At 43.3% G+C, this 24,884-nt stretch overlaps 1 protein-coding gene across 16 annotated transcripts in view; it reads left to right on the top strand.

Annotated features, from left to right (window-relative positions):
* SMG6 (SMG6 nonsense mediated mRNA decay factor) overlaps positions 1 to 24,884 on the top strand; it is a 234,378-nt gene that overhangs the window by 38,025 nt on the left and 171,469 nt on the right. For all 16 annotated transcript variants that reach the window (XM_064271536.1, XM_064271532.1, XM_064271535.1 and 13 more), the window contains 2 exons: positions 10,427 to 10,488; positions 17,625 to 17,770. In XM_064271536.1, coding sequence (XP_064127606.1) covers positions 10,427 to 10,488; positions 17,625 to 17,770 — 208 coding nt within the window. The remainder of the gene's footprint in view (positions 1 to 10,426; positions 10,489 to 17,624; positions 17,771 to 24,884) is intronic.

Genomic DNA, 24,884 nt, shown 5'->3' with positions numbered 1-24,884 from the left:
ATTCTGGATGTATGGAGAAAAATGTCAGGATTGTCGTTTTTGTTTTATTTATTGGTTGTATTGTTGCTGTTGTTTTACTGCCGTGGATAACAAGCTTATTTTATTCGCTCCTCTCACTTATCTTTTCTTTCTTCTTTCTGTCTTTATCCTGGAGGCAGTTGTTAAGTTCTTCCCCTGACTTGCGTGATATTATTTGGCCTGGAAGTATCCGCTTCCCTTAATCTGCAAGATTTCTCAGTTGGTTTGGGCTGGTGGTCTCTCAATGAATGGTAGCTGAAACCAGTGGTGGGTTTTTGTTTGGGGTTGCTTTAGCTTTTGGTCTTTATAAATAGCCTAGTGTCTGTCACCTTGGTTCTGCTGAAAAAGTTGCTTTTTTTAAAGGTGAAAGATTAAGAGCTCAGACTCTGAGCCAGGCTGCCTGGGTTCAGATTCTGGCTCTACACCTCCCAGCCTGTGTGATGATGACCTTGGTCAAGATGATGACCTTGGCCAAGTTGCTTAACTTCTCTCTGTGTAACATAGAAATCCTGATAGTATTACTAATAAACCGTTGCCGTTGAGTCAGTTCCGACTCATAGCGACCCTATAGGACAGAGAGTAAAACTGTCCCAAAGGATTTCCAAGGCTGTAAATCTTTACGGAAGCAGACTACTCCACATCTTTCTCCCTCGGAACAGCTGACGGGTTCAAACTGCCGTCCTTGCAGTTAGCAGCCAAGCACTTCATAACTGTGCTACCAGGGCTCCTATAGTGTTATTAATGCTTTAGAAGTAGCAGCAGCAGCAGCACCACTACTACCGTGATTACAATCACAGGTTGGTTGTAAGGTTAAATGAGTTAATAGACATGAAGTGTTTAGAATAGTGCCTTACACATAGGTGGTGCTATAGAAGTTCTAACCATTATTGTGATTATGACTATGATTATTATTGTTGTGGTTAAGTATGGCACACTTGTTTTGTTCAACTGGAAACCTGAGCCTTTACTGGATTATGTCTGAGAAAGTTCAGAACTGACTATAAACTCAGCCTGCTCTTAGTTGGAGATGTGCCCCCAAGCTTCTGAAAGGAGCAGCTCCATATTTATGATCAGATGCCTTCTGTGTAGGTTATATAGCTGGTCAGAATAGGAGAATACTAGGTAGGTTCTTCCAATCTGTTGCTCCCATTGGCTGAGCCCTGTTTGTGCTTCAGAGTTTGTCTTTTGCTGCTGCCATATGGCAAGCCAGGAATTGTAAAAATACGGGCGTTGTAGTCTTTGGAGGTACCTCTCTCATCCATCCATCTGTCCATCTACCACCTATGGATAACCACTCTATTCTGGGATATAGAAATGAACCCTTCACTAAAGGAGATTACAGTCTAGATCTTTGCTGACCAGTATGGTAGCTACTAGCTATATGTGACTACTTAAAATTAATTAAAATGAAATAAAATAAAAAATTTAGTTCCTTCATCACACTAACCACATTTCAAGTGCTCAGTAACCACATGTGGCTAATGGCTACTTTATCGGACAGTGCAGATGAGAAATATTCCCATCATTGTTTAAAGTTCTATTTGACAGAGCTGGCCTAAAGACAGACGTGTGTGTATAATTAAGATGCATGGTGATACCCAGAATAACAGAGGTGTATGCAATATCCTCTGAGCCTGGAGGATAAGGTTTCAGACTCAGCCTGGAGGTAGGGGGCTGAGGGAGGCATAAGCAAGGAAAAGCTGGGCTTTGTAAGATAAAGGAGGAAACCCTGGTGGCGTAGTGGTTAAGTGCAACGGCTGCTAACAAAAAGGTCGGCAGTTCGAATCCACCAGGCGCTCCTTGGAAACTCTGTGGGGTAGTTCTGCCCTGTCCTGTAAGATTGCTATGAGTCGGAATCGACTCGATGGCAGTGGGTTTGGTAAGATAAAGGAGTGAGTGAGGCGGCATTCTCGGTAGAGGATACAGCAGTGTAAAGAACGTGGTGAATTTAGGGCCTCACTAGTAATTCTTTGCTGTTGAAAACGTAGGCTGTGTCAGCAAGGGTGGAGGCAGAGGGATGAAGACCAGACTGGAAAGGCTGTTTATACACCAAGTATTTATTGGTCAGCTATTATGAGCCCACTCTAGGGATTCTGTGATGACCAAAATGCACAGTCCTTGTTCTCGTGGAATATATATACACACACACACACACACATACATACATACATACATATGTGTATGTCAGTCAGTAGTGCTAAGTGCTATGAAAGCAGGGGGAGCTAGAGCAGTGGTTCTCAAACTTTGCTGCACAGTGCAGTCACCTGGGGAGCTTTTGAAAATCCCCATGCCCAGGCTGCATCCCATACTAATTAAATCAGCATGTCTGGGGGTGTGGGCCAGGCATTAGTGTTTTTTCAAGATTCCCAGATAATTCCAGTGTGCTGTAATGTTTGTAACCACTAGGCTAGAGAGTAAGTGCAAAGGTCCCAAGGTGGGAGCATGCTTGGCACATTCAAGGAACAGAAGGAGGTAGCAGTGGAGTAAGATTACATAGGCCTTTTTTAAGTCATTGTAAGGTCTTTGGCTTTTATTCTTATGTTCACTGCAGTTTCCCCTTGCCCAGTTACTTGGGCTGGAATGTAGCAGACTGAAGTGCTGCTATTCAGCATCAGAATCCCTAAGTCCTGACAGTACTGTTTTCATTTGAATACTTGTGTCTAGGTTTTGCCAAATTACTCTCCTAAAAGAATTTAGACTTAAATTTTCACAGATAGTAATGCGTGTGCCACTTGCCTACAGTATTAATTGTACTGTGTTGTTTTTCTTGGGAGTTTTTTGTGTCCGTATATTACCTGGGTAACCTGTTTAATCACTATCAAGTCTGTTTTAATAAGTTCTTCGGCAGTGACTTACTAAATAGATACTAAGTTCCAGACGTCATGCTAGGCCATTTAAGAATATTATTAAAAGGACATAAAATAAGAATATTGGTTCTGGGCTACTGCTCTTCTCTGTACATTGAGTTACTTGGAACTAGAACCACTGGGACTGAGGGGCAGGGATCATGATTGAGTGTGGAATGATTATTTTCTTCATCTGTCTTTCCACTCTTCTTCGTCTCAGTTGCCACTGGATGATTGCAAAAGCCTTTTCACTGGTATCCTGGCCTCCACATACTTGCCCCACCCCCTTCCCCCCCAAAATAGTAAAATTTCTAGGCAGCAGCCAGAATGACTTTTTGAAAATGCAGGTTTGCTCATGTCTCTTCCCTGCTCAGAACCTTCAGAGGCTTTAAGATCAAACTCTTTAACAAGGACTTCTATGACTTGGCCCTGCCTATTTCCCCAGCCTCCCTCCCACAGAATCAATCATCTAGCTATGACATCACCCGTGCTGTCCCTCCTGCCTGTGACAGATCAAGGCATGACTCCCCCCTCCAAAACCACCCTGATTAACTTACTCAACCTTCTCGTTTCAACTCAAGGGTCTCTTCCTCTGAGAATTTCTCTGATGCTCTTGCTGTGTATTTCCACAGCATCCTACACTTCCCAGTTGTGACAATTCATAATTGTTTGTGCCACCTACAGATTGGGCCTCGTTCACTTCTCCTGCAGTGTGTCCTGCACGTGAAGGTGCCCAGTAAGTTTCTGTTGAATGAATAAATGGATGGTAGACAGAATGTGAGGAAAGGACCTCACCATCTTTCTCACGCTCTGCTTGCTGACCATTCATTTATAAGATGGGTTTGAGCTGTGTATGTATCCTTGGAGAACTCTCTTTGGTTGCCGACCTGATGGCAGAGTGGGAGTTTCAGCCATTTCTCTCTCATTTTTTTGTGCAGTGCAGACATAGGGTGTCCCAGCTACCTTACTGTTTAGGTGGTGGGCATGAGAGTTCCCAGGCACTGAGAGAGATGAGTCAGAAAGAAGAGTCATTCAGAAAGTAACCCAGTCAGAGCAACAGTGTTGCCCTTTGGCTGAACTTTCTCTCTCTCTGTATACCTTGAAATGGTAAACTCCCGGGACTTTGGACCTCAGCACAGGGGCACCCAACTCTTAGTCTGGCACTTTCCCTTGATAGGGATGTTTTGGGAAATGTCCAGGAGTCCTCTGGACAAAGTGAAATCTTTATTGGGCTGAGTATGTTCTACTTCCACCTGTCATGTAGCCCCATAGTGGCTTCTGAGGTGCAAACCTAAGGAGCCCCATTTGTATTTCTCTGTAGCCTTTGGGGCTTTTGAATTTGAAAGCTATGGGAGCAGCATTGACTTTTGGCATTTGGGTGTTTGTGTATGTGTGTGTGTGTTCTCATAGAATAAGACGATGTTGCTTTGATGCTGGCCAGAAAAGTTAGATTTCAATAGAATCATACGTGTGTGGGCTTTTAGCATTGAAATGAACTCTATAGCTTGGTGATTCTCCTGGGGTGGTGGGAGATGGGTGGGTATCAGAATATCCTGGGGGAGTTCTTGTAAGCCACATTCCTCTTTATTATCTCTCTTCATCTCTTGTTGTTGTTGTTGTCGTTAGGTGTCCTTGAGTCAGTTCTGACTCATAGCGACCCTACACACAACAGAATGAAACACTTCGCGATGCCGCGCCATCCTTACAATCGTTATGCTTGAGCCCGTTGTTGCTGCCATTGTGTTCATCTGTTTCATTGAGGGTCTTCCTCTTTTTTGTTGACCCTCTGCCAAGCATGATGTCCTTTTCCAGGGACTGATCCCTCCTGATAACATGTCCAAAGTACGTGAGATGAAGTCTTACCATCTTTCTAAGGACTAGTCTGTCCGTACTTCTTCCAAAACAGATTTGTTCATTCCGTTGACAGTCCATGGTATATCAGTATTATTCGCGTACAACATAATTCAAAGGCGTCAATTCTTCAGTCTTCCCTTTTCATTGCCTGGCTTTTCACATGCATATGAGGTGATTGAAAACACCATGGCTCGGGTCAGGGGCACCTTAGTCTTCAAGGTGACAGGTTTGCTTTTTAACACTTTAAACAGGTCTGTTGCAACAGGTTTGCCCAGTGCATTGTGTTGTTTGATTTCTTGACTGCTGCTTCCATGGGTGATCCAAGTAAAATGAAGTCCTTGACGACTTCAGTATTTTTTCCATTTACCATGATGTTGCTTATTGGTCCAGTTGTGAGGATTTTTGTTTTCTTTACGTTGAGGTGTAATCCGTACTGAAGACTGTGGTCTTTGATCTTCATTAGTAAGTGCTTCAAGTCCTCTTCACTTGGAGCAAGCAAGGGTGTGTTATCTCTTAGCCTCTGAGAATTGTTGCTGTTTCCAGTACATGCGTGTGGTAGCTCTTAAGTGTTTTGCAGGTAGAAAAAAATTTTGAGACCCCAGTATTATAGATGATCTAGCCCAGGGATTTGGCAAACTTTTTCTGGAAATGGCCAGATAGTAATTATTTTAGGCTTTTGGGCCATCTGTTCAGCCTTAGAAAGTTGATGCGACTTACCCCCGGTTATATATTAAATAAGTGTGATAATCAAAATTTGAACCCAGGTCTTTGACTCTAAAATCAATGGACTTTGTTCATACCATTCTGTTCTGTTCCCTCCCCCAATAAAACAAATAAGCGATAAATACAGAATACTCAAAAATTTGTAGCTCCTTCTTTTCTTTACACCAGGAAGCCTTGGCTTCCTTGGTGCTGATTTTCCTCCTGAGCTGTCTCTCTGCTTGCTGGCTGGATTTTCTGGAGCTGACTGCTGATTTGACATTTAGCCCAATTTCCCTCCGGTCTGCTGGCTTTAAGTAGGAGAGATTATGAGTAGCAAGTAAATTGCTTTAATATAAGACTTTGTTGAGGCAGCACTAAACTGCAGTGTGAGTGTACGTTAAGAACCATTGTTTCAAGGGATGCCTTTGTTGGAAGAGCTGGTTTTAAAAGGCGTGTTTTACACATAAATTCACATGGCTCAGATCCAGGCATCTAAATGGAACATCTCTGCATGAAACTTGTGTGTAATTGAGCTGTCATCCTGTGCAGAACAGTTCAGAGGTGGAGAAACTAAAGGTGACGACTAACCGCCGTTCCTGCTCCACCTGTCTCGGTGTGACTCCGGTCCAGGGGAGACACTGGAGGATTGGTTTTGATTTGCTCTGTCTTACTGCAGGGCACCGGCGTCAGGCCACTTGGTTTGCCTGTGCTTCTTTATGTGTAAGCTGGAAAGAGGAATGCTGAAAGTACTAATTAATAACTTTTATCTCTACTAAATGATCATTGCATTACTGATAGGCTTCCACATTTTACGTGCCAGGCCCCCTTTCCTCGTTTTTTATCATGTCCTTAGATGTCACATCCCTCAGAGATTATCCCTGGCTGAGGGATAGTGACCGTGAGGGAATCACAGTGCCTCCTGGCACTGTCATAGCCTTTAAGCCATGGCTTAGGTTTTAGAGCACAAATGGGAGGTGGAAAGTTGGCACGTTATTTGTCTTTTGTTCTTAGACTACAAGCTCCTTGAGATTAGGGACCCTTTCTTGCTGGTTTCCTTTTTATTGTGCCTAGCATAGGAGCACAGGGGTGAAAGCGTTCATTATTCGTTGTCTGACGTGTGTAGACTGTCTTACCTCTGTGCTCACATCCTCCTTAACCCTGGGACCTCAATGCTTTAGGGACACTGATGGTTCGGCTTTGACTGAATGCTCTGAAAGGCCTGAAATTTTACTAACAGGTACCATTGAGGTTTGATTTCTACCTGTACTGTCTCATATCTAAGAGGATAGAGCAACACAACAAAGTTTTTTTTTTTTTTAATACTTCATATATAAAAATAGAGACTGTCTCATATCTAAGAGGATAGAGCAACACAACAAAGTTTTTTTTTTTTTTAATACTTCATATATAAAAATAGAGACATTCCAGACAGATAGAGAATGCTAATTTATGCTACCCAAACACTTTACATCTCGGAATTTTTTTTTAATTTATATTAAGTGCCCTTACTATTCTTAAAATGACTCACATTATGGAAATTCAGTTTCCCACACAACTATCTAGAAGGCGTACAGCAGAAACAACTGTTCAGGAGTTGGAAATCGGGCATATTTCAGAATCTCCCCCCCACCTTGTGTCTGAGCAGCAGCTCTCTCCTTCCTTGCTCTGCAGTTCACAGAACACTTAGACACACTTCTGAATGGTATTTCCAGGGCTTGGATAAAACATCTGCTTCCCAAAATGCTTTGATTTGTATTATTTCATTTTATCCTTTCAGCTCTGAGCTAGTAATATCAGTGGTGGAAATTCCATTTCAGTAACCTCTCAAAATATTTTAGTGACTTACGTACTTGTAATCCCACAGTTAGTGGCAGGACAGACCTTAAGTGTCCAGAGACCTACCCATCCAACTACTGCCAGTAGTGTTTCTTTGGGTCATTGGTTTTGGGTGGTACAAAAGACTTGGAAATTCACAGCAAATTGGTTTTGGACTTGAACTAAGGAGCCAGGAGTCCTGATTCCAACACTGTCTCTAAGTGCTATGCCCAAGAAGCATTTTTAATTTCTGGTGAAAAGTATGTAAATATGTGAGCGTGGTTTGGGGGCACATAGTCTTACAATTTGAGGAGTAACGTTTTTCCACCTGAGCAACACTATCCAGGTGTATTGCTAAGAATCAAAAAGTTGCAGAAATGGAGACCTGTTGATGATGATGTGTCAGAAAGGGAGAAGCTCAGATGGCGGCTCTCCTGATAGTGGGCCTGGTATCAGTTAAGAGTACTCAAAAAGGTTCTGCCTAAGTGCTGGCTGACTTCATGTTGTCACGGGTGGATGTTGCTCAGGCCCTTTCCCATCATCAATGTGTAACAAATCTCCCTCTGTATAACATGCCTGACTTCTAGGATGCATCTACATTTTTAGCTCCTTTTCTAATTGAAGCATTGTTGGTGACAACAAAGGGGAACTGTGTTCACAGTGACAGATTTAGTGTTCAGACCAAAAATAAAGCAGTGGTGCTTACTAACCAAGGTTGGGGAGAATGCATGTATAGTTTGAAAAGGTTCTTTAAGGTTCCCTTTTCTCCCAGCATTTGAAAAACAATGCACTGAAATTTACTTTCTTCTAGATACAGTTAAATATGATTGTAATTAAGTGGACTTCATCTACCACTTTAACGCAAGGGCCTGTGAGTCACACAGATATAACCACTATATTAAAAAACCTCTTGGGCCTCAGGTTTTACTTGAAAGAGACATTGTGGGTCAAACAGTATGAGTTTTCCACCCAGTAAGAAGGAAAACATGAATTAATACTGAGCTGCTTTTTAGTTGCTCTTACTCCCTCATCAGCCCTTCGTTGAATCTGCTTACCAGTCCTCTTCTTGAGTTGGGTGCTGTATAGGGGAAGAACTGTATTTGGAATCACAAGACCTGGGTATTCACTGCCATTTACTGGTTTAAGTTGCTGAAATTTCTGAGCTGCCGTGGGGCTTAGGGGATGGTACTAGGCTTGAGTGAGATGGTTTAGTATCATTCACTTCCTGCTCAAGTACCCTTTATGTATAAATATAACCAGCTCTAAAGAATTCCTCCTGGCTATGAGTGAGTTAACCAATTTATGACTGACAGCTGTGGGAAGAGGAGTAACAGTTAGAATAGAGAGTATGTATTTTTAACTTTTTATTTTGAAATAATTTCATACCTATAGAAGAGTTGTAAGAATAATACAAAGAACTCGTATATAGCCTTCACCCAGATTCCCCAGGTGTTAGCATTTTACCACTTGCTTTAAGAGTTTCTCTTAAAGCGAAACTGTTAAGCTAGCAATTAAGTGTTTAGAACATGTTAGGCATGCTTTATATGTCTTATTTAATTGTTGCAAAAACCTATTAACATACAGGTGCATAATGTGTAGAAAGAAAAAGTAGGACTTAGGGAAATTAGGGCAGTTGCCTGAGATCCCACAGCAGGTGAGTGGCAGAGGTGGAACTTAAACACTGGTCTGTCTTTCACCACCTTCCTCTGCTAGCAGACCCGGAAACCTGCATTCTAGCTGGGTTTTCCCGCTTAAAACAGTATGGTGATTGATTGTTTATTTTGCAGCACTTTCTCACCTTTCCCCTCTGTTCAAGGAACTCAGTGTCCCTGGCCCTAACTCACCTCACTGTAAAGACAGGTTATCTTCAATAAAGTATCCTGAGTTTTTTAACTACATAAGTCAATGTCTGATCTTGTATTGCTGATTAAATAAAATTAGTTTAAGGCAGAATTAAAGGCTGAAGCTTGTATGCAGAATTTGCTGTTGAAGTTATTGGTGAGGTGAGAATGTACCCCATTCCCCACACCTAGCTTTCATATGAAGTAGATAGAGCTTCCATCGTGATTGATGTTCTGTTTTGCAAGGAGATAGAGGGGTGTTTTTCCTCTTGGGTCTGGGGCGCTGGACTGTTTCTAGTCCTAGCCACCTCCTGAGAACAAGATTCTTGTCCCCACTTTCTGGCTGGCTACGAGGCCCTGAGCACATTGCTTCTAGGAGACCAGGCAAGATGACAACAAGGTTTGGTTTTTAGATCGTATCTACTTTTTTTGGAGTTAAATTTTTGTCTTCCCTCCATTGTTTTGCCCAGAGACATCTTGCCACTCAGTTTTGATAGAAGCAGATTTTCTAGATCCGTAAGTAGAGATTGTAAATGGGTAGCTCATGGGCCGGATGTGGCTGGCAAATGTGTGTTTTTGGTTTGCCTAATGTTTAAATTTTTTTTCACTAGTAGCTAGCATTTAAAAGCAAGAGGATTTCACATAAAAACCCAGATTCCAGTTTCCAGCTTTTCTTTAAAAAAAAAAAAAAAAAGGGCATGAGATGTCTGTACTGGGCCCACACAGAGCATTTGGTTAGAACTGGAGTGGAGTAGCCATAGGTTGCTAACTGTCCCTACCAGCCTACTTCACGTCTGGATCCTGCATAAATATTCAGCTCCAGACCTAGAACTTGAACTTGTTTAAAAGCTGGAGAAGTACAGTTTAATGAGCTTGGTGTAGTAGTGGGTTACCTTACCCCTGGTTACAAAAGGAGAGTCCTGCTTTCCTGGGTAGGTAGAAGAATAGCTCATAAGTAAGATCAGTCCTTCTCCAAAATCGGTAGTATTCCTGCTGCTGTCAGCATTTAGTTTCCATCATTATGAAGCTGGATTGACCTCAGGCAGGCATCTTCTTCTAGAACTAAAGACAAGTTCTGATCCCCGGCTTCACTCCCTGCACAGAGGCACCACTGCCAGCAGAGGGTGCTGTCTGCTCACCGAGCCTGCTGTCATCTTGGCTCAGCTGAGCCGCAGCTGTTGGGCATGTGCCCTGGGTCTCTGTGAGAGTTTGGGTATGTCCATTTGGTTCCCATCCTTAGTGCCCACCCCTTAGACCCTGGCCAGGTTATTGTGTCACTAGGGACTCTGTTCAGTAACAGGAAACTGGGGAAAGTTTAATTGTTTTCTCCTCTCTCTTTTTCCCATGCAGCTGAACAAAAGGTTCATCCTCAGTTTTCTCCATGCCCATGGGAAGCTGTTTACCCGGATTGGGTAAGTGTGCAGGATGTTTATTTTATTTTCCTACATTACAAGTCATTTTGGAATTTAATATTGTTAGCAACTAGACTGTGTTTGTAACTGAGGGCACAGGGTGTGAATTCTTAGAGGCCTCCACCTTCTCTTCTCTTCCCTTCACTCTCTCTCCTAATGGGCTCATGACGTTTGGGAAATACTACTGTCTGTCTTTCTGTCTCTTCCTTCTCTGCCCTTACTCAGCCCACCTTTAAACTCAGTCATTTCCCAACTCCTGTTCCTCGTCCCTCTGGGTTTCTCTTCCCCCTTCTCACTCCATGCCTAGTGAGCCCCTCATGGCAGGTATGCTAAATCCCTGGGTGCAGCTGTCAAGGGTTCTCTTTGGGGGAGAATACTGTTCACTGATTTTCCCTAAGAGAGAAGAGTACCATTTTCTTTCCTCCATGTCCTGACCCATACCCTTTCCTTCTGTGCTCAGTTTCCTGAGTCATTATCGAAGATCTCAGTAAATACCATGACTGTTTTATGGCTTCACCATCCACCATGGATTTATATACACATAAGTCCCAGGGAAGTTCATCTGGGCAAAACCCTATCACTTCACCCCTGAAATCCTTGGAAAGAGGTTGAGTGTTGAGTATTTATTTGCTGGATCGGTGGTCCTCACTGAAAAACTAGTGATCTTAATGCTTGACTTAATATCTGCAAACCAGAGCAGATATGCGCTGAGCTCATCTTTAGGATTCTCCCTGAGTGCAGAATGGAGACAAGAGGAGGTAAAGAGATGAGTAAGTGGCAGTGTTCTCAGGAAGGTCTTCTGCTGGATTTTAATGTTTTCTGAGTTGGAGGTTTTATTGTGAGCTACCCTTTGAGGTGATTTGCTTTGGATTACAAATTCACCAGTTAACATCACAGTTTCCGTTTCACTTTGTCACAACCTTGTAAGTTTGTCTGTAATGCCTTGAGTGTCCTTACTGAAAGTAAGAACTGTGTCAATGTCCGCATACTTCTGTACGTAACCTTTTTGAGAAGCCTAAAGGCTTTGCCCTGCCTGAAGAAACACTGTCTCATGTGAACTAGAAAGTGAGTTGATTACATATTCATTTGGCATCATCCTGGGCAAGGGTGACTGATGGCCATCACAAGGGTAATTTTGACTTTGAAATGACTTGGGAAAGTTGGAATGATGCCGGTAGAATACATCTCTATCAGTAGGAGTAAGGTTAAAGTAATTCACTTAGGAAAAAAAAACTAGAGGCATTATTAGCTCCCCTCTCACTTCTCATACAAGCTCCACCCTGGCAGGGGTTTTTGCCTATCACTGTTGTATCCTTAATGCCTGGCATATGATAGATGCTCAGTAAATATATTTTAGATGAATGAGTGAGTGAATTGTTACAATAAATGGATGGATTGTGCCAGATGGGAGAGAAGGAGCTAGTATTCTAATAGATTATAGTAGACCCCAAGCCAGTCATTAGTGAGGTATGTAAAGCTGCAGTTACATGATACCATCTTGAAAATAACATACACAACAGGAAATGGCTATTGTGCTACCCTTGAAATAGCAGTTGATGGTACTATCACTTACCTCTTACCTTTTTTAGTTCTCATTTTTTCATTTTTCGTTCCCTTACTACCTTTTCATTCAATATTTCCCCTCCTTTTCGCCTCTTCCAATGTTGGTTCTTTCAATTTTGCTGTAACATGTTGCTCTAAGTCAGGATTTCTCATACTCAGTCTTTTTGACATTTTCAGCTGGATAATTCTTCGTTGTGGGGCAGGGGGAGTTGTCCTTTGCATTGTAAGATGTTTAGCAGCATCCCTGGCCTCTATGCCTAGATGCCAGTGAGGACCCTCTCCCCTGACCCCCACCAAGTCATGACAATTAAAAATGTCTCCAAACATGGCCAAAGGCTCCCTGGGCGGCAGAATTGCCCCTTGTGGAGAACCACTGCTCTAGGTATTTCTTAGCTCTATTAGAACTTTTGGAACTATAGGAATTATAAATCTTAGCTTAGAATGAAGCAATATTTAGGGTGTATTTTTTTTTTTTTTTCACTTAGAGTAAGCATTAGTCAAACCCACCAGCTGCCCCGAGGGAAAAAGAGGTGGCAGTCTGCTTCAGTAAAGATTCACAGCCTTGGAAACCCTATGGGGAAGTTTTGCTCTGACGTGTAGGGTCACTATGAGTTGGAGTCAACTCGATGGTGGTGGGTTTAAGCATTAGTTAGACCCTTAGTTCCCCCTCTTTTAAAATTCTCATATTTAGACATACGTATTTTGGAGGAAGTTTGGAAAAGAACCACTACAATGATTAACAAGTTGGAAAATAAGATCTGAGAGGACAAATTAATCTTTAAAAAAAATTTAAGGTAAAAAAAAGATTTAGAGACAGCATGCCCTAACTGTGTTTAAATATTAAAAAAAAAAACCTCATAACCAGAGAGTCCTGATTTTTATGGGAAGACAGGAAGAGAAGACAGGCTTATGTTGCAGCTGGAGAGGTTTGGGTTAGGTGTAAGAAAATTTCACATAGGGAAGAAGTTCAGAAATTTTCTTCTCTGGAGGCCTTTAAAATGACATAGATTATCTCATTTGTCTGAGATGGTTTACTGTGGTCCAGATTACTTTTCAGAATCTCTTCCAGTCCTTCATGTAACATACTCTGGTGGCAAAAAGAAAAGCCCAGTCCAGTTTCACCTTTATAAAAAATGAGTCACAGCAGTGTTCGCATGAAGAGAATGTGTGTAAGTTTTAGGCACTCCAGCCCCTTGATGAGTATTCCTATTGTGTAGTCCTAGAGGTAAAAGAGAATTGAGCCCCATATTTCCCCTGGAAGATAGAAACAGCAGTAATGTTTCTATTGAGGGAAAAAAAAAAAGTATCAAGTCTGTAAGTAGACTAGAAAAGTAGTGAGCCCAAGCCACACACAACGTCATGGATGGTTGCCTAATTACCAAGAAGATGTGAGATGTGGGAGGCGTTGAAAACACAACAAATTAAGAGAGAGGAGATTGTAATGCGGAGGGAGCAGCTGAAGGCTCATCACTGTCCCTGACGCTGCTCCATCTTCTGGTGCCTGGTGTCCTGAATTGTTTCAGTACATGCTTAAATGCCTACTATGTGCAAGACAAATCTTATGCTCAGGATCAGTTGAAAAAAAGGTTCAGAGCTTTAGGCGGAATCAAGTGCAATATTTTGTTTTTCACTGTTTAGTAGCTGCAAGACCTTGAGAGTGAACAAGCCAGAGCCTCCATGGGCTTCAGTTTCCTTAGTAGTTTAAATTGATGATCTCTTAGGTCCATTCAGTCCCTAGGTTCTGTAGCACTGTGGTTTTTTCTCTCATTTCTACCCTGTCACATGGCTTAGTTGTTTGTTTCATTTTTTTGCTCCTGGGTTACTCCTGTCTTACTCGGTTTTTAAAAAATTAAGAAGTCGAGAAAAGCTAGGAAGCATGATTCTTTTCTGCAGAGTGTTGTCTAGCCAAGCCGTGTTCCTCAGCATCTGAGGGGTTGGGTCCTGCCACATTAGTCAGTGACTGAGTCACTCCTGGGTTTAGGTCCCAGTGTTGTTTGAAAAGAGGAGCCTTGGTGGCGCAGTGGTTAAAGCGCTCGGCTGCCAACTGAAAGGTCGGCAGTTCGAACCCACCAGCTACTCTGCAGGAGAAAGATGTGGCAGTCAGCTTCCGTGAAGATTACAGCCTTGGAAACCCTATGGGGCAGTTCTACTCTGTCCTGTGGAGTCGCTTATGAGTTGGAATCGACGCCACGGCAACAGGTACAAGTTGTTCGAAAGATTGGTCTCTTGAAACTGCCATTCACATGAGACGAAGTGTCTCTAGAGATCACTTCTCAAGGCAGTCCCGTAAGTGAAGTGAAACGAATATCCCGAATGTGATTGTATCTTTGTGCTTTTAAAGGATAGGGACACAGTCCTCTCGGACTCAGGCAGAGGAATCAGGCAGGGGTGCCGTACAGCGGCTTTCCTGGTGAGAGAGATCAGACCTACTTGCACTTAGACTTGGCGGGGAGATCTGGAAACCAGCAGCCTATAGACTCTTGATTTGCGACAAATAGAATAATTTTGCTTCCAATTATTGCCCTGGGTAAAGTTACCGTTGTATTTTTTACTTGCTTGCCTAGTCATGCTGTTTGCACAGCTTCAAGGTCCCTTGGAATTCAGAGGCTGATATATTTATTTTGGACTTAGAATTATTTAGAAAATGTTTGTGTCTTGATTTATTTTTAAAATTAACAAATGTTTTAAATGCAAAAGCAATAGGTGCTCATTGTGGAGAAATCTTTTTTCTTACTATACGGTGCTAACTGCAAAATATTTAGAAAACTCAGCAAAAATAAAATAAAAATATTACCTACATTCTCACAACCCAGAGATGACTATCCTTTGTTAACATTTGGTGTATATTTTTCAGTCTTTTTTTCTATATACCACACATACGCACTTATTTTTTTACAAGTATATATAAAAAGAGATCACATTAAATTGCTGTAAGACCGTTGTTTTCATATATCTTGAACTTTTTTCCACATGATTAAAAAAATCTAATACAACTTAGAAAATAGTATTCAGTTACATGGACGTGCCATCTTAATCTCTTACTGTTGGGCATTTTAGATTGCTTCCAGTTTTTTTGCTAGTGTAAATGACCATCTTTATATGCTTTCTCTCCTCCTCCTCTTGGCTAAAACTTTTACAGTTATTACATAAGTAATACACAAAATCTCCTTATAAAAATTATAACATCACAGATAAGACTAAAATTTCATTTTTCCCCCAGCCCCTTGATCCTCCAAAGAGATAACGTTAGCCATCGGTTTATGTATTCTTCCAGATCTCTTTCCTGCATTTACATATCTACATATGTACCTATAAAAACACATGATTTTGAGGTTTGTTTGTTTTTTTTTTTTTAGCATAAATTGTATACCACATCAGTTTTTGTCTAATTTTCTTTTCTGTAATATGGGGGTGGAGCAAAGATTATTTTTCAAAGAAAAAGACATGAAAGTACTCACAGGTATTTTGAGGCCAAAATCAGACAGCATTTTGGTTATAGAATTGGGAACCAGAAACCTGGCCGTTGAGCTCTGAGGAGGAATCCTTTTATCTGTGCTTCCCTCGGTTATTGCCTGACAAAGCAGCGTTCTCTGAGTAGATCCATCTTCTCTCATATCTCAGATTGGAAGTTATTCTAACTTACATCCTATACATTTGATTTCTTTTGTTTTTAATCTTGTTGAACTGGTTGAAAGGTGAAGGGAGGGCTTTTTTAAAACTTTTTTTACAAAAGAAAATGTGGACGTTTGGCCTGGTAGCTTGTTTGAAACTTTAGTCTGACCTAGGGGGTGTTAATGGATCTGTTTCAATTCCCATCCCAGAGAAGAGGCTTCCTCAGACACAACTTCGAAGCAAGACTGTCCCACGTGACATTTCTGTCATGTCGTTCTGTGCTGGCTCTCTCCTGCCTTTCAACACGGAGACACATGGCTCTGAAACTTGCCCAGTGTGGCTGCTTTTCAAGTAGAGTGAACTCTGCTATTCTCGTAATGAGAAGTGCTAGTCCCCCTCCCCACCTCCGACCAGTAAGAGTGCTGCACAGTGTCAGGATTTAAAATGAAACCTTTGTTATAACCCATGGGGAAAAATGGATCCAGTCCAGCCCCAAACATATCACTCTCTGCCATTCCAAACCTACAAAGAGTTTTAACGGTTCTGAAACTTTTTAGAGAAGGAAAAAAAGCTTTTCTTTTTTAAGGGCACTTGAAATGGCATGTGGGGAAAAAAAGCAAATGCATGGCATGTTTTCTGCCAATGAAAATGAGGACAGCTCAGCAGAGAAGGGAACTGGAATGTAAACTGTAATTGACCCGTAGCTGTGGCATGACTTCTGGGTATTAGAGGGTCAGTAATAGGAGTTGCCATCCAAGGGCAAGGAGTGAAGATTGCCAGGTTGCCAGAGAGCTCTGGAGTTTTCTGATCTGGGGAGGGTACTACTCATCAGGGAAAGGGCCAAGGTGCTGGTATAACTAAAAGCACCTTTCTCTAGGCATTGAAACTGTTTTGCATCTTTTGAAAAGGATTCCCTCTCCTGTGGCTTTCCAGAAGCTATTTATTAATCTTGGCTAGAACCCCCCACCCACCCAGTTGTACGACAAGCAGTTTGTTTGTTTGTGGAGGGGTGGGGCAGCAAAAAAGATGCTTAGCTGACCACGAATTGTTCAGCATGGCCCGAAGGCTCATGTGCCTGGTTTCCCTCTCTAGCACCAAGTTTGAATTTGCTTTTTGTTTCTGAAGGCTTCAGCTGTGGTTTGTTCATGTTGCCAGAGGAGCTCCAGGCATGCACCACTGTTTGAGATCCAGTGGCCACGCTTGGCAAGCAGTGGTTTGAATGACCTCTCCTTAGGAGCCCTAGGTCACTGGCTGGATATCTGCCTCCCTACATTACAGCCTCTTCCTGTATTGGGAGTGGCATTTGGCCAGGGCATTATATTTCCCCTGGCTTGAAAACATACAGACCCTGATGAACAGAGGCTTGTGTGAGGGAGGGGGCAGCAGTTCAAGATCCTAAGATTGAAATAGATCATTGGGGCCCTAGGTTCAGGGATTTCTTCCAGGGGAAAATTTGGAACCCTTAAGGGGAGCAATTAGTGTGATAGTACCTCAGAAGATATCAGTAGAACTTTGTCTGAAGTAATTCTTGAGCAAAGACTCTTTAGACTGTGTAACTCTTTATAGAATATAGTTTTCATACCATAGAGTTTGGGGAATATGTAGGTCTTAGAGCTTAAAGGAAATTTGCTTCCTTTCTCGAAAAACTGACTTTCAGAGAAAGCCTTTGGGATCAGCCTGAATCCAGTTATTGCCAGGGGTTAGGAGATAGCATGCCAGAGCATAATAACTCATACAGTGATTTATTCAAGAATTGAGTTGCTCCCATCTCCAGGGTTTCAGAAAACCCTGAACACTTTACTCCTTTCTCCTGAACTTGTTCAAAATCACAGGAAGATTTGTGAAAGTAGCAAAGAAACATTTCAGGTGCGACGTGCCTACTTTCTGTATTAGTGTGTGTGTTTGTGAGCACCAAGTGCTCTTGGGGATGTGTCTCACTGATGGGTTCACTGTGTCTGCAGGATGGAGACCTTCCCGGTAGTGACTGAGAAGGTCCTCAAGGAGTTCCAGGTGTTGCTGCAGCATAGCCCCTCTCCTCTTGGAAGTACCCGCATGCTGCAGCTGATGACCATCAACATGTTTGCTGTGCACAACTCCCAGTTGAAAGGTAAGGAGCATCCAGCTTCTTTATCTAGACAGATGGAGATTAATCTGGCTTCTTTCCTATGCTGCCACACTCTACCCTCCCCCCGACCCACCCAGACACACACTACCCTCCCCACCATTGCCTCTCAGATCTTTACTCTGTGAAATCTGTGTGACTCTCTAGTGCTTGGGTGGGATGGAAGGAGGGAATCATGGGTATAGAGCTTAATTTGCAAACCCAGAGATGCTGTTGCACATCTGGCCATACTAAAGGCAGCAACAAGGCCTTTTGGAGGCTGCAGCCCCAGAGTCCCTCCCAGGGGAGAGGCATTGCTGAAATGTTTCATTGCAGAGACCATACGCTTGGCAAGGATTGGGAATAGCTGTTTCTGGACTTGTGTACTCTGTTCGTTCAATATGGAAAAGTCTAGTTCCCTATGGGATATCCCTTGTGGGAGCCTGCCAGGGAGTAAGAACAGAGAATTGATGAGCTTTGGTGACTCAAATCTGGAAGCACAAAAACCACCAGGCCCGGAATTTGGCTAGCACACCGGTGTGCAGTCTGAAATGCTTTTCTGAACACTTATTAATTTTTTTTTTTTTTTGCGGGAGGTGGAAGGTAGGATGATTGGCAGAATTTTTCAGTGTTCTGATGACCAGGTCATAGTCAGGATGTTCCCTTCCCTCTACCTCACTTAGGTAAGGACCATGTAGTTTGACTTGATGGAAATACGTAGCATTGGGGTGACGTTACTTTGTGTGTTTGCAAGGGAGATTTGGTCTGTGATGCCACGAAATTGTTCAGTTTGGTCTCATGACTGGAACCGTATTATCTGAAATGCCACGAAGTGGGAACTGCCCCATGGAGACTGTTGTAAACCAGATCTGGTGTTTCTGGACAGGGTGTCGCTGGTTCTCTTGTTGTGCTTTTTCTTTGTGCTTTCTCTCACCCTGAAGTTGATTTATTTCTCTTCCCATTTGTGTTTGGGGGTTTTGCTTCAGCTTGCTGTTGGAGGGGGGGAGTTTCTTTGCTGATGAGTGGGTATGCCACACTTTCCCTTGAAACTTAGCTCCTCCTAGGAGTCTGCAGAGTCCTCCTGCTGGCCTGCCTGGGTTTTCCATCACAGCTGAATCTAGAGGAGATTTTTCTCCTCTCATGTTGCCTGCTTCAGCGTTTAGAATTCCCAGCAGAAGGCAAGATGCAGAGGCTTGGGTGCCTTTTTGAACTTAGCTAATTATTCCTGAGATGGCTATTTGTTTAAGCAACTCTGAGGAAGGAGGGAGCCCTCAGAGGCAGTGGTGGTTTCCAGGAAGGAGGAAATACAGTCTGTAAAGTGCTGTCCTGGTGAGTCTGTGAAGTCCAAAGGAGAGGGAGATTGATTCCTTCATAGTTACTCTGCTAGTTCTGCTACAAAGTGGGAAGCTCTCCGGACTCAGGAAATGGAGGCCTCCTGAGGTGCCCTCCCATTCGTTTTACTGCCTCTCACTAAAAAACAACCCACCGAGTTCAGTAAGGTGCCTGTCACAGAGCTGCAGCCTCTGCCAAGGCATTGTTCCAGCATCAGGTGACCTGTGGCCTCTGTAGGTGTGAATGTAAAGGACCTGCAGCTCTTGCCTGTGAAGCATCTGTTGTCAGCAGCTCCTGCTCCACGCAAAGGAGTACCTTGGCCTTTTCACAGGCCACCAGTGAGTCCTGTTCTTGTAGCTGTTGTTAAATAAAAGTTAAAAAAATATGGGTGAAAGGGAGGTGAGATAGTGAGAACAGAGAAAGAAGGAAATAGGAGGTTCCCCCATTTGAGGCCAAGATGCCTTTTCTAGAACGCTTTTCCATGGTTGGTGATAATGAGGACCCTCTAACCAGGAAGTATGTCTAAGAGCCTGTACTTGAGACCCTGCTACTCATTTCAGGGCTTGTCCTGACTCTGGCCTTCATGAGCCAGCTGTGGCCAAGAGGAGTATGAACTGAGGTGGTCAGAGGCTCTAAGGGTGTTTCAGGGAAGAACAGCCCAGGCCACAGGATATAACACTCAACTAGGACAGAGAGCTCTGTGGACGTGCTGCCAAGTACCCGGTGTGCAGCTGAGGCGGCTGTTCCAGACCCCACTGTGTGGGCTGCCATTGGGAGAGGGGTGAGCAGAGCACTCAGCAGGGCTGGTTGGTGGGAAGATGCACTTTTCCATTTCCCAGCACATGAGTCATCTTCTCTGGGCCCCTGTGCTGTGCTTGCACGGACAGTGGCAAGAAGGGGGTGTTGTGGCTGAGCAGCAGCATCTGTGCCGGGGGTGGAGAAGGAAGGGGGTTGGGGAGAGGGTAAAGATTTAAATCCTTCACTAATCAGCAGCAGTTTGAATCACATTTTTATGAGTAAGGAAGTGATAAATCAGCCCTCAGTGTTCAGCCCCCAAGTCCAGTCAGCCAGTGCCCTTCTAAAGGTTTCCCTCTGGGCCAGTCTGCATGCTGTCAGAGTCACCACCCAGCTGCGGGTCCCCGGCTGTCTGAAACCAGAAAGCAAGTGCCTGACGCGACCTGGCCCTCCCAGGTGCTTGGGGTCTGTGGTGATTTGGCAGCCACTGCAAGCTGTAGAACATCTGGGCCATCATTTTTCTTTCCATTCCTTCTTGGACGTGTCCTTCTGGGTGGGTGTTTGCATATGTCAGTTCCTGGACTGTGTGGAGAAGGAGCATTCCAGCCTGGAGCAGAGGTGATCTTACGGCCTTCAAGGCAGTCTGGATCCTCTCAGTCAGTGCCTGGGCCTTCCCTGCAGATGTGGTACCAAAGGAGTGTGAGTTGGAGAGCAACAGAGAAGTCCTTACTAAAAAGTATGTCCTTTACTGATGCCTCTAATGCTACCATGAATAATTTGATTTTTTTGTGTTTAATGCTATCCTTGTATATCTTTCTTTGAAATACCAGTAGTCCAGGGATAGAAAGCATGTTATTACTAACACTTTAATGTGACTGCTTTTTAAACGTGCTTTCCTTGTGGTCAGCTATTTAAAGGCTTTGGCCAGCTCTGAAGGCAGAAGTGGAGGGAAAAAGCTTAGCTGGTAGTGAGGAAAAGGCACCTTGCCCTTTTTCCTGGGTTCTAGTTTTCCCTGGAACCAATCCTGCTCAGGGAGGCAGAGGTGGTGAGGGCAGATTTACCCCCCTTCCCAAGTGGCAGTTGAGTTATGCCACGCCATTTACCCATCTAAACTTTGAGGCCTCAGCAGGGAGTTTAAACTCATGGCTTCAGGGCTGTTGGTGGGGAGACGTTTATCTCCCCCTGTCATGGGTCCTATTGAAAATCCTACCTCAGCGACACTGCAGAGAAGCTAGAATTCTAATGTTCTACCCTGATGTGGTTGGAGCAGATAAAAGTGAAGGAGGAGACAAGGGATGTCTGGAGGCCCTAGCATAGTGCCTGGTATTTATTAGGCACTTGGTAAGTATTTGTTGAATGCAAGGATGAGGAAGGCCAAAGTTCTGCACAAGCCAGCTTTCACTGAGCAGAGTGTTCCTCACCTGGCCAGTGTCCAGAGCTGTCCTTTGGCGGGTAGTGGGTGGTGGCGAGATAGGTGGTTCCCAGAGTGATGTCACAATTGGTAATCTCTCTAAGGCATTCCTGAGCCTGAAGGGAGAAATGGGGCCTTCTCCACATGGCTCAGCATTTAAGACTTCAGTAGCCATCTGATTGGCTGACGTGATGCTGGAGGGTGAACTGTTGATCTAAACCACAAGCACTCCAAGAATTTTAATTTTTTAAAAATTCTGTAATTTAAGGAAATAAAACTCTCATTTCTTGAAGAGGAATAATTGAAGCAACATTTGTGGTAGGGCATCACTGAAACCCATTGCATCCCCCATCTGTGCCCAATTTACTCCGATCTGGCCATTTTTTCTCTCTTTTTCTCTCCCTCTCTTGCACTCTCTCTTTTTTTTAATATGTTTTATAATTCCTGGAATCAAAACCATCTCAGGCACACACTGTTTTATTTTACTGTATTATTGGATTATATCTCCTATAAATCATTGGATGTTATTCATTGGCCGCCACTGGAATAACTTCCCTTTTCTGTGCCCTGGCCCCCTCCTCTTTTTTTCCTCTACCAGTTCATAGCTATAGTGGGCCTCCAGTTTAGCCTTGCAGAATAGCTCTGATGGCAGCAAGAGGGCACCCAAGAGACACTTCTTGCCTGTGCCCTCGGTGCTCCCTGCTCTTTGGGAACATTGAGGGCTGGGATCGAGGTAGGACTGGTTCTAGACTGGCATTGCTTTCATTGTCTTTTACTTTTCATTGGCTTTTACGCTTGCTTTTATGGTCTGTTAGTAATCCTGAATAGCAGGAGGTAGAAGGAGTGCCACGTGTGCGTCTCCAGAGGGAGAGAGAACCACAGCTGTCTATGTGGAATGGATAGAGGATAAGCCAGAGGTATGGGATGCTTGAGTGGGGACCCACACCTTCTTACCATTTGTCGTCTATGGAAATTATTGACTGTAGTTGAGCAGCTTGACTTAAAACCAGTATTTCTTTGTCTCCCAGTATCCTATTTCGGTGGATGACACAGAGACAACAACCCTAGAGACTTTCAGAAAAGCACCTTTCTTCTCTGTGGAGAGATTTACTTCTGTCTGAGTCTCTTACCCAAGCAGAATGTATGAAGTGCCTAGTCTGCGGCTTGTCAGGGCAAGCCTTCCATAAGGGGTTAGGCTTGAGTTTAGCTGTATAAACCGTCCTCTCAGTCTTCCTCCTATGTCTGCGGTAGTAGAAGCACTTGGGCTCTTTCTCTACAGTGCTGCCTGACCTTCATTTTCAGAGGTTCCCAGTTTAGAGTAAATGTTTATTAAGAAAGAGAGAGCCAGCCTGGACAACAGATTTTGTGAGAAATAGATTCAAAGGTCAGAATAGACTAGGCTTTGGAAGGTAGGCCAGCAGAGGATGCATCCTTAAGCTATGCCCTCTATCCCTGTGGGAGAGATTTAGCTATCAACAGGCTGTTCAGTGAACATTTCTTCCTCAGCAATCTCTGCTTTTGGATGTAGTTGAAGTTCCCTGAACAAGAAGAAAAAGCTAAAAAAGTGACTGTGTCACAGAACCTACTACCCCTCTCCTGACTCCGAGTTCCAGGTGCTTGTTTTCAGAATGAATCTGTTACTTTAGGCTGGGGAAGGAAAAACAGTTATGAAAAGCGAAGAAATAAGAAAATTCAGTTATGTCAATAAAATTTAAGCCTCTTAACGTATCGGTTGAAGAAATGGTCTCTGTTGCCCCAAGGTGGCAGGACTGTGGCTTGGCGCCTGTGTTGCTTTGGTATGCAGTGCAGTGCAGAGTTCAGCATCCCATCCTTGCCCAGGGGTTAACGTGGACCAGATCCTCATCTTTGTTGCCATCTGATAGCTTCACAATTTTTTTTTCCCTCATCGACTGCTACAGCTATCATTTATTAAACACTTACTGTGAGCCCCATAGTGCGTTCTCTGACACATGCACCAAGTGCTTTGCTTTTATTTTTTTAAAGCCCCAACCCTACAAGATCAGAATTGACTTTTCCATGAGTGAAATGGGTAGCTTCAGAATTTTTTTTTGTCCCAGGATGGACTTACTCTAAAGGAGAGACGTTTTGGGAGGGGGCGGGAACGTTGGCAACAGGGCTTTCACCTCCTGTTTTCTGAGCTCTTTTTAAGCTTTTCCTGAGGAGTAGAATTCTAAATGGGTAGCTTGCAGGGAGCTCAGGCCAGATAGGTACTCATTGTTGGCTACACAGGAGAATCAGGTATGTTCTTGAGAGAAAGAAATAAGTTGCACTTTAGACCCTAAGCACCTAAAAGTTGGCCAGGCGGAAGAATTGCAGTTTTCAGAGGTCATGGCCAATAATGACAGCAGCAGCACTCTGATAATACTTGTGATACTTTATAGTTTCTATATGTGTGTTCTCATTTGATTCTCATATCAGTTTTCAGAGAGAAACAGGACACATATTTTGTGTCCTATAGATGACAAAAAACTTACCAGAAAGGTCAAGTAACTTGTGCAGGGTTGCACAGCTAGTAAATTAAACCCAGTTCTCAAGTGTCCAGATGTCTGTGTCAGAAGACATAAAGGCTTCTCTGGCCTTAATTGAGATGGCTAGAAAATGCAAGGATCTCCCCCCCGGCCTCCACCCCGGACAACCACCAATTGGAGCAGTGTGTTGTTCTTTGATGAGAAAAGTGATCCATGAATCTTATCTGAGGTTAGAAGAGGAACATAAGTAGAGATGAGGGAGTTGGGGGGAGTCACAGTTCTCTCAAGTTGCTTGAGACTTAGGTGGGATCGCAGATAATAAACTGGCAGAAGGAAAGGATATATGGTTTGGGCAAGTCAAGGCTGGTTGTTCATGACCAGTTAGTAAAACAGTATTCAGTCTTTGTCTTGGTTTGGAATATTTAGTGCCTCTTAAAGGACTTTTTAGAAACTTTTTTTTTTAAAATAATTAATTTTTGTTGAGAATATACACACCAGAACATACTTTAATGATTTCTACTTGTACAATTCAGTGACACTGATTGCATTCTTTGAGCTGTGCAACCATTCTCCTTTCAGAGTTGTTCCTCCTCCATTAACATAAACTCACAACCCCTTAAGTTTCCTGTCTGATCTTTCCAGTTGCTGTTGTCAATTTGATCCTGTATGGCTGGATCTTAAAAGAACACAGTGCTCAAGGCAGACACACCCACCCACCCACTGCCCTCGAGTGGATTCCGACTCATAGCGACCCTGTAGGACAGAGTAGAACTGCCCAAGGCAGACATTCTTTACTAATTGCTTGGTTTTAAGAAGACTTCAGGGGATATTTTCAGGTTACGGTTTAAAGACTATCTCTGGGCAGTAGTTTCAGAGGCTGTCTAGCCTCCTTGTAACTTTTTCTTTTGTTTTTTTTAATTGTGGTAATTACATAGGTAACAGAACATTTGCCATTTCAGCTGTCTCCACATATGTAGTTCAGTGATATTAATTACGTTCATGTTGTTCGGCTTTCACCCTTAACCATTCAGGAACATGAGTCTTATTTTCACCATCATCTCTAGTATCCTTTTTGCTTTTAAAAAGAGGCTTTTGACATGCCATTCTTAGAAGAGGCTCTGATTCCTTTTTTGGCCTGAGGAGAGGGTGGATC

This window comes from Loxodonta africana, chromosome 18, assembly GCF_030014295.1.
Source record: "Loxodonta africana isolate mLoxAfr1 chromosome 18, mLoxAfr1.hap2, whole genome shotgun sequence".
Classification (NCBI taxonomy): domain Eukaryota; kingdom Metazoa; phylum Chordata; class Mammalia; order Proboscidea; family Elephantidae; genus Loxodonta; species Loxodonta africana.
The sequence above is the reverse complement of the archived record's forward strand: the minus strand, read 5'-3'. Positions and strand labels throughout refer to the sequence as shown.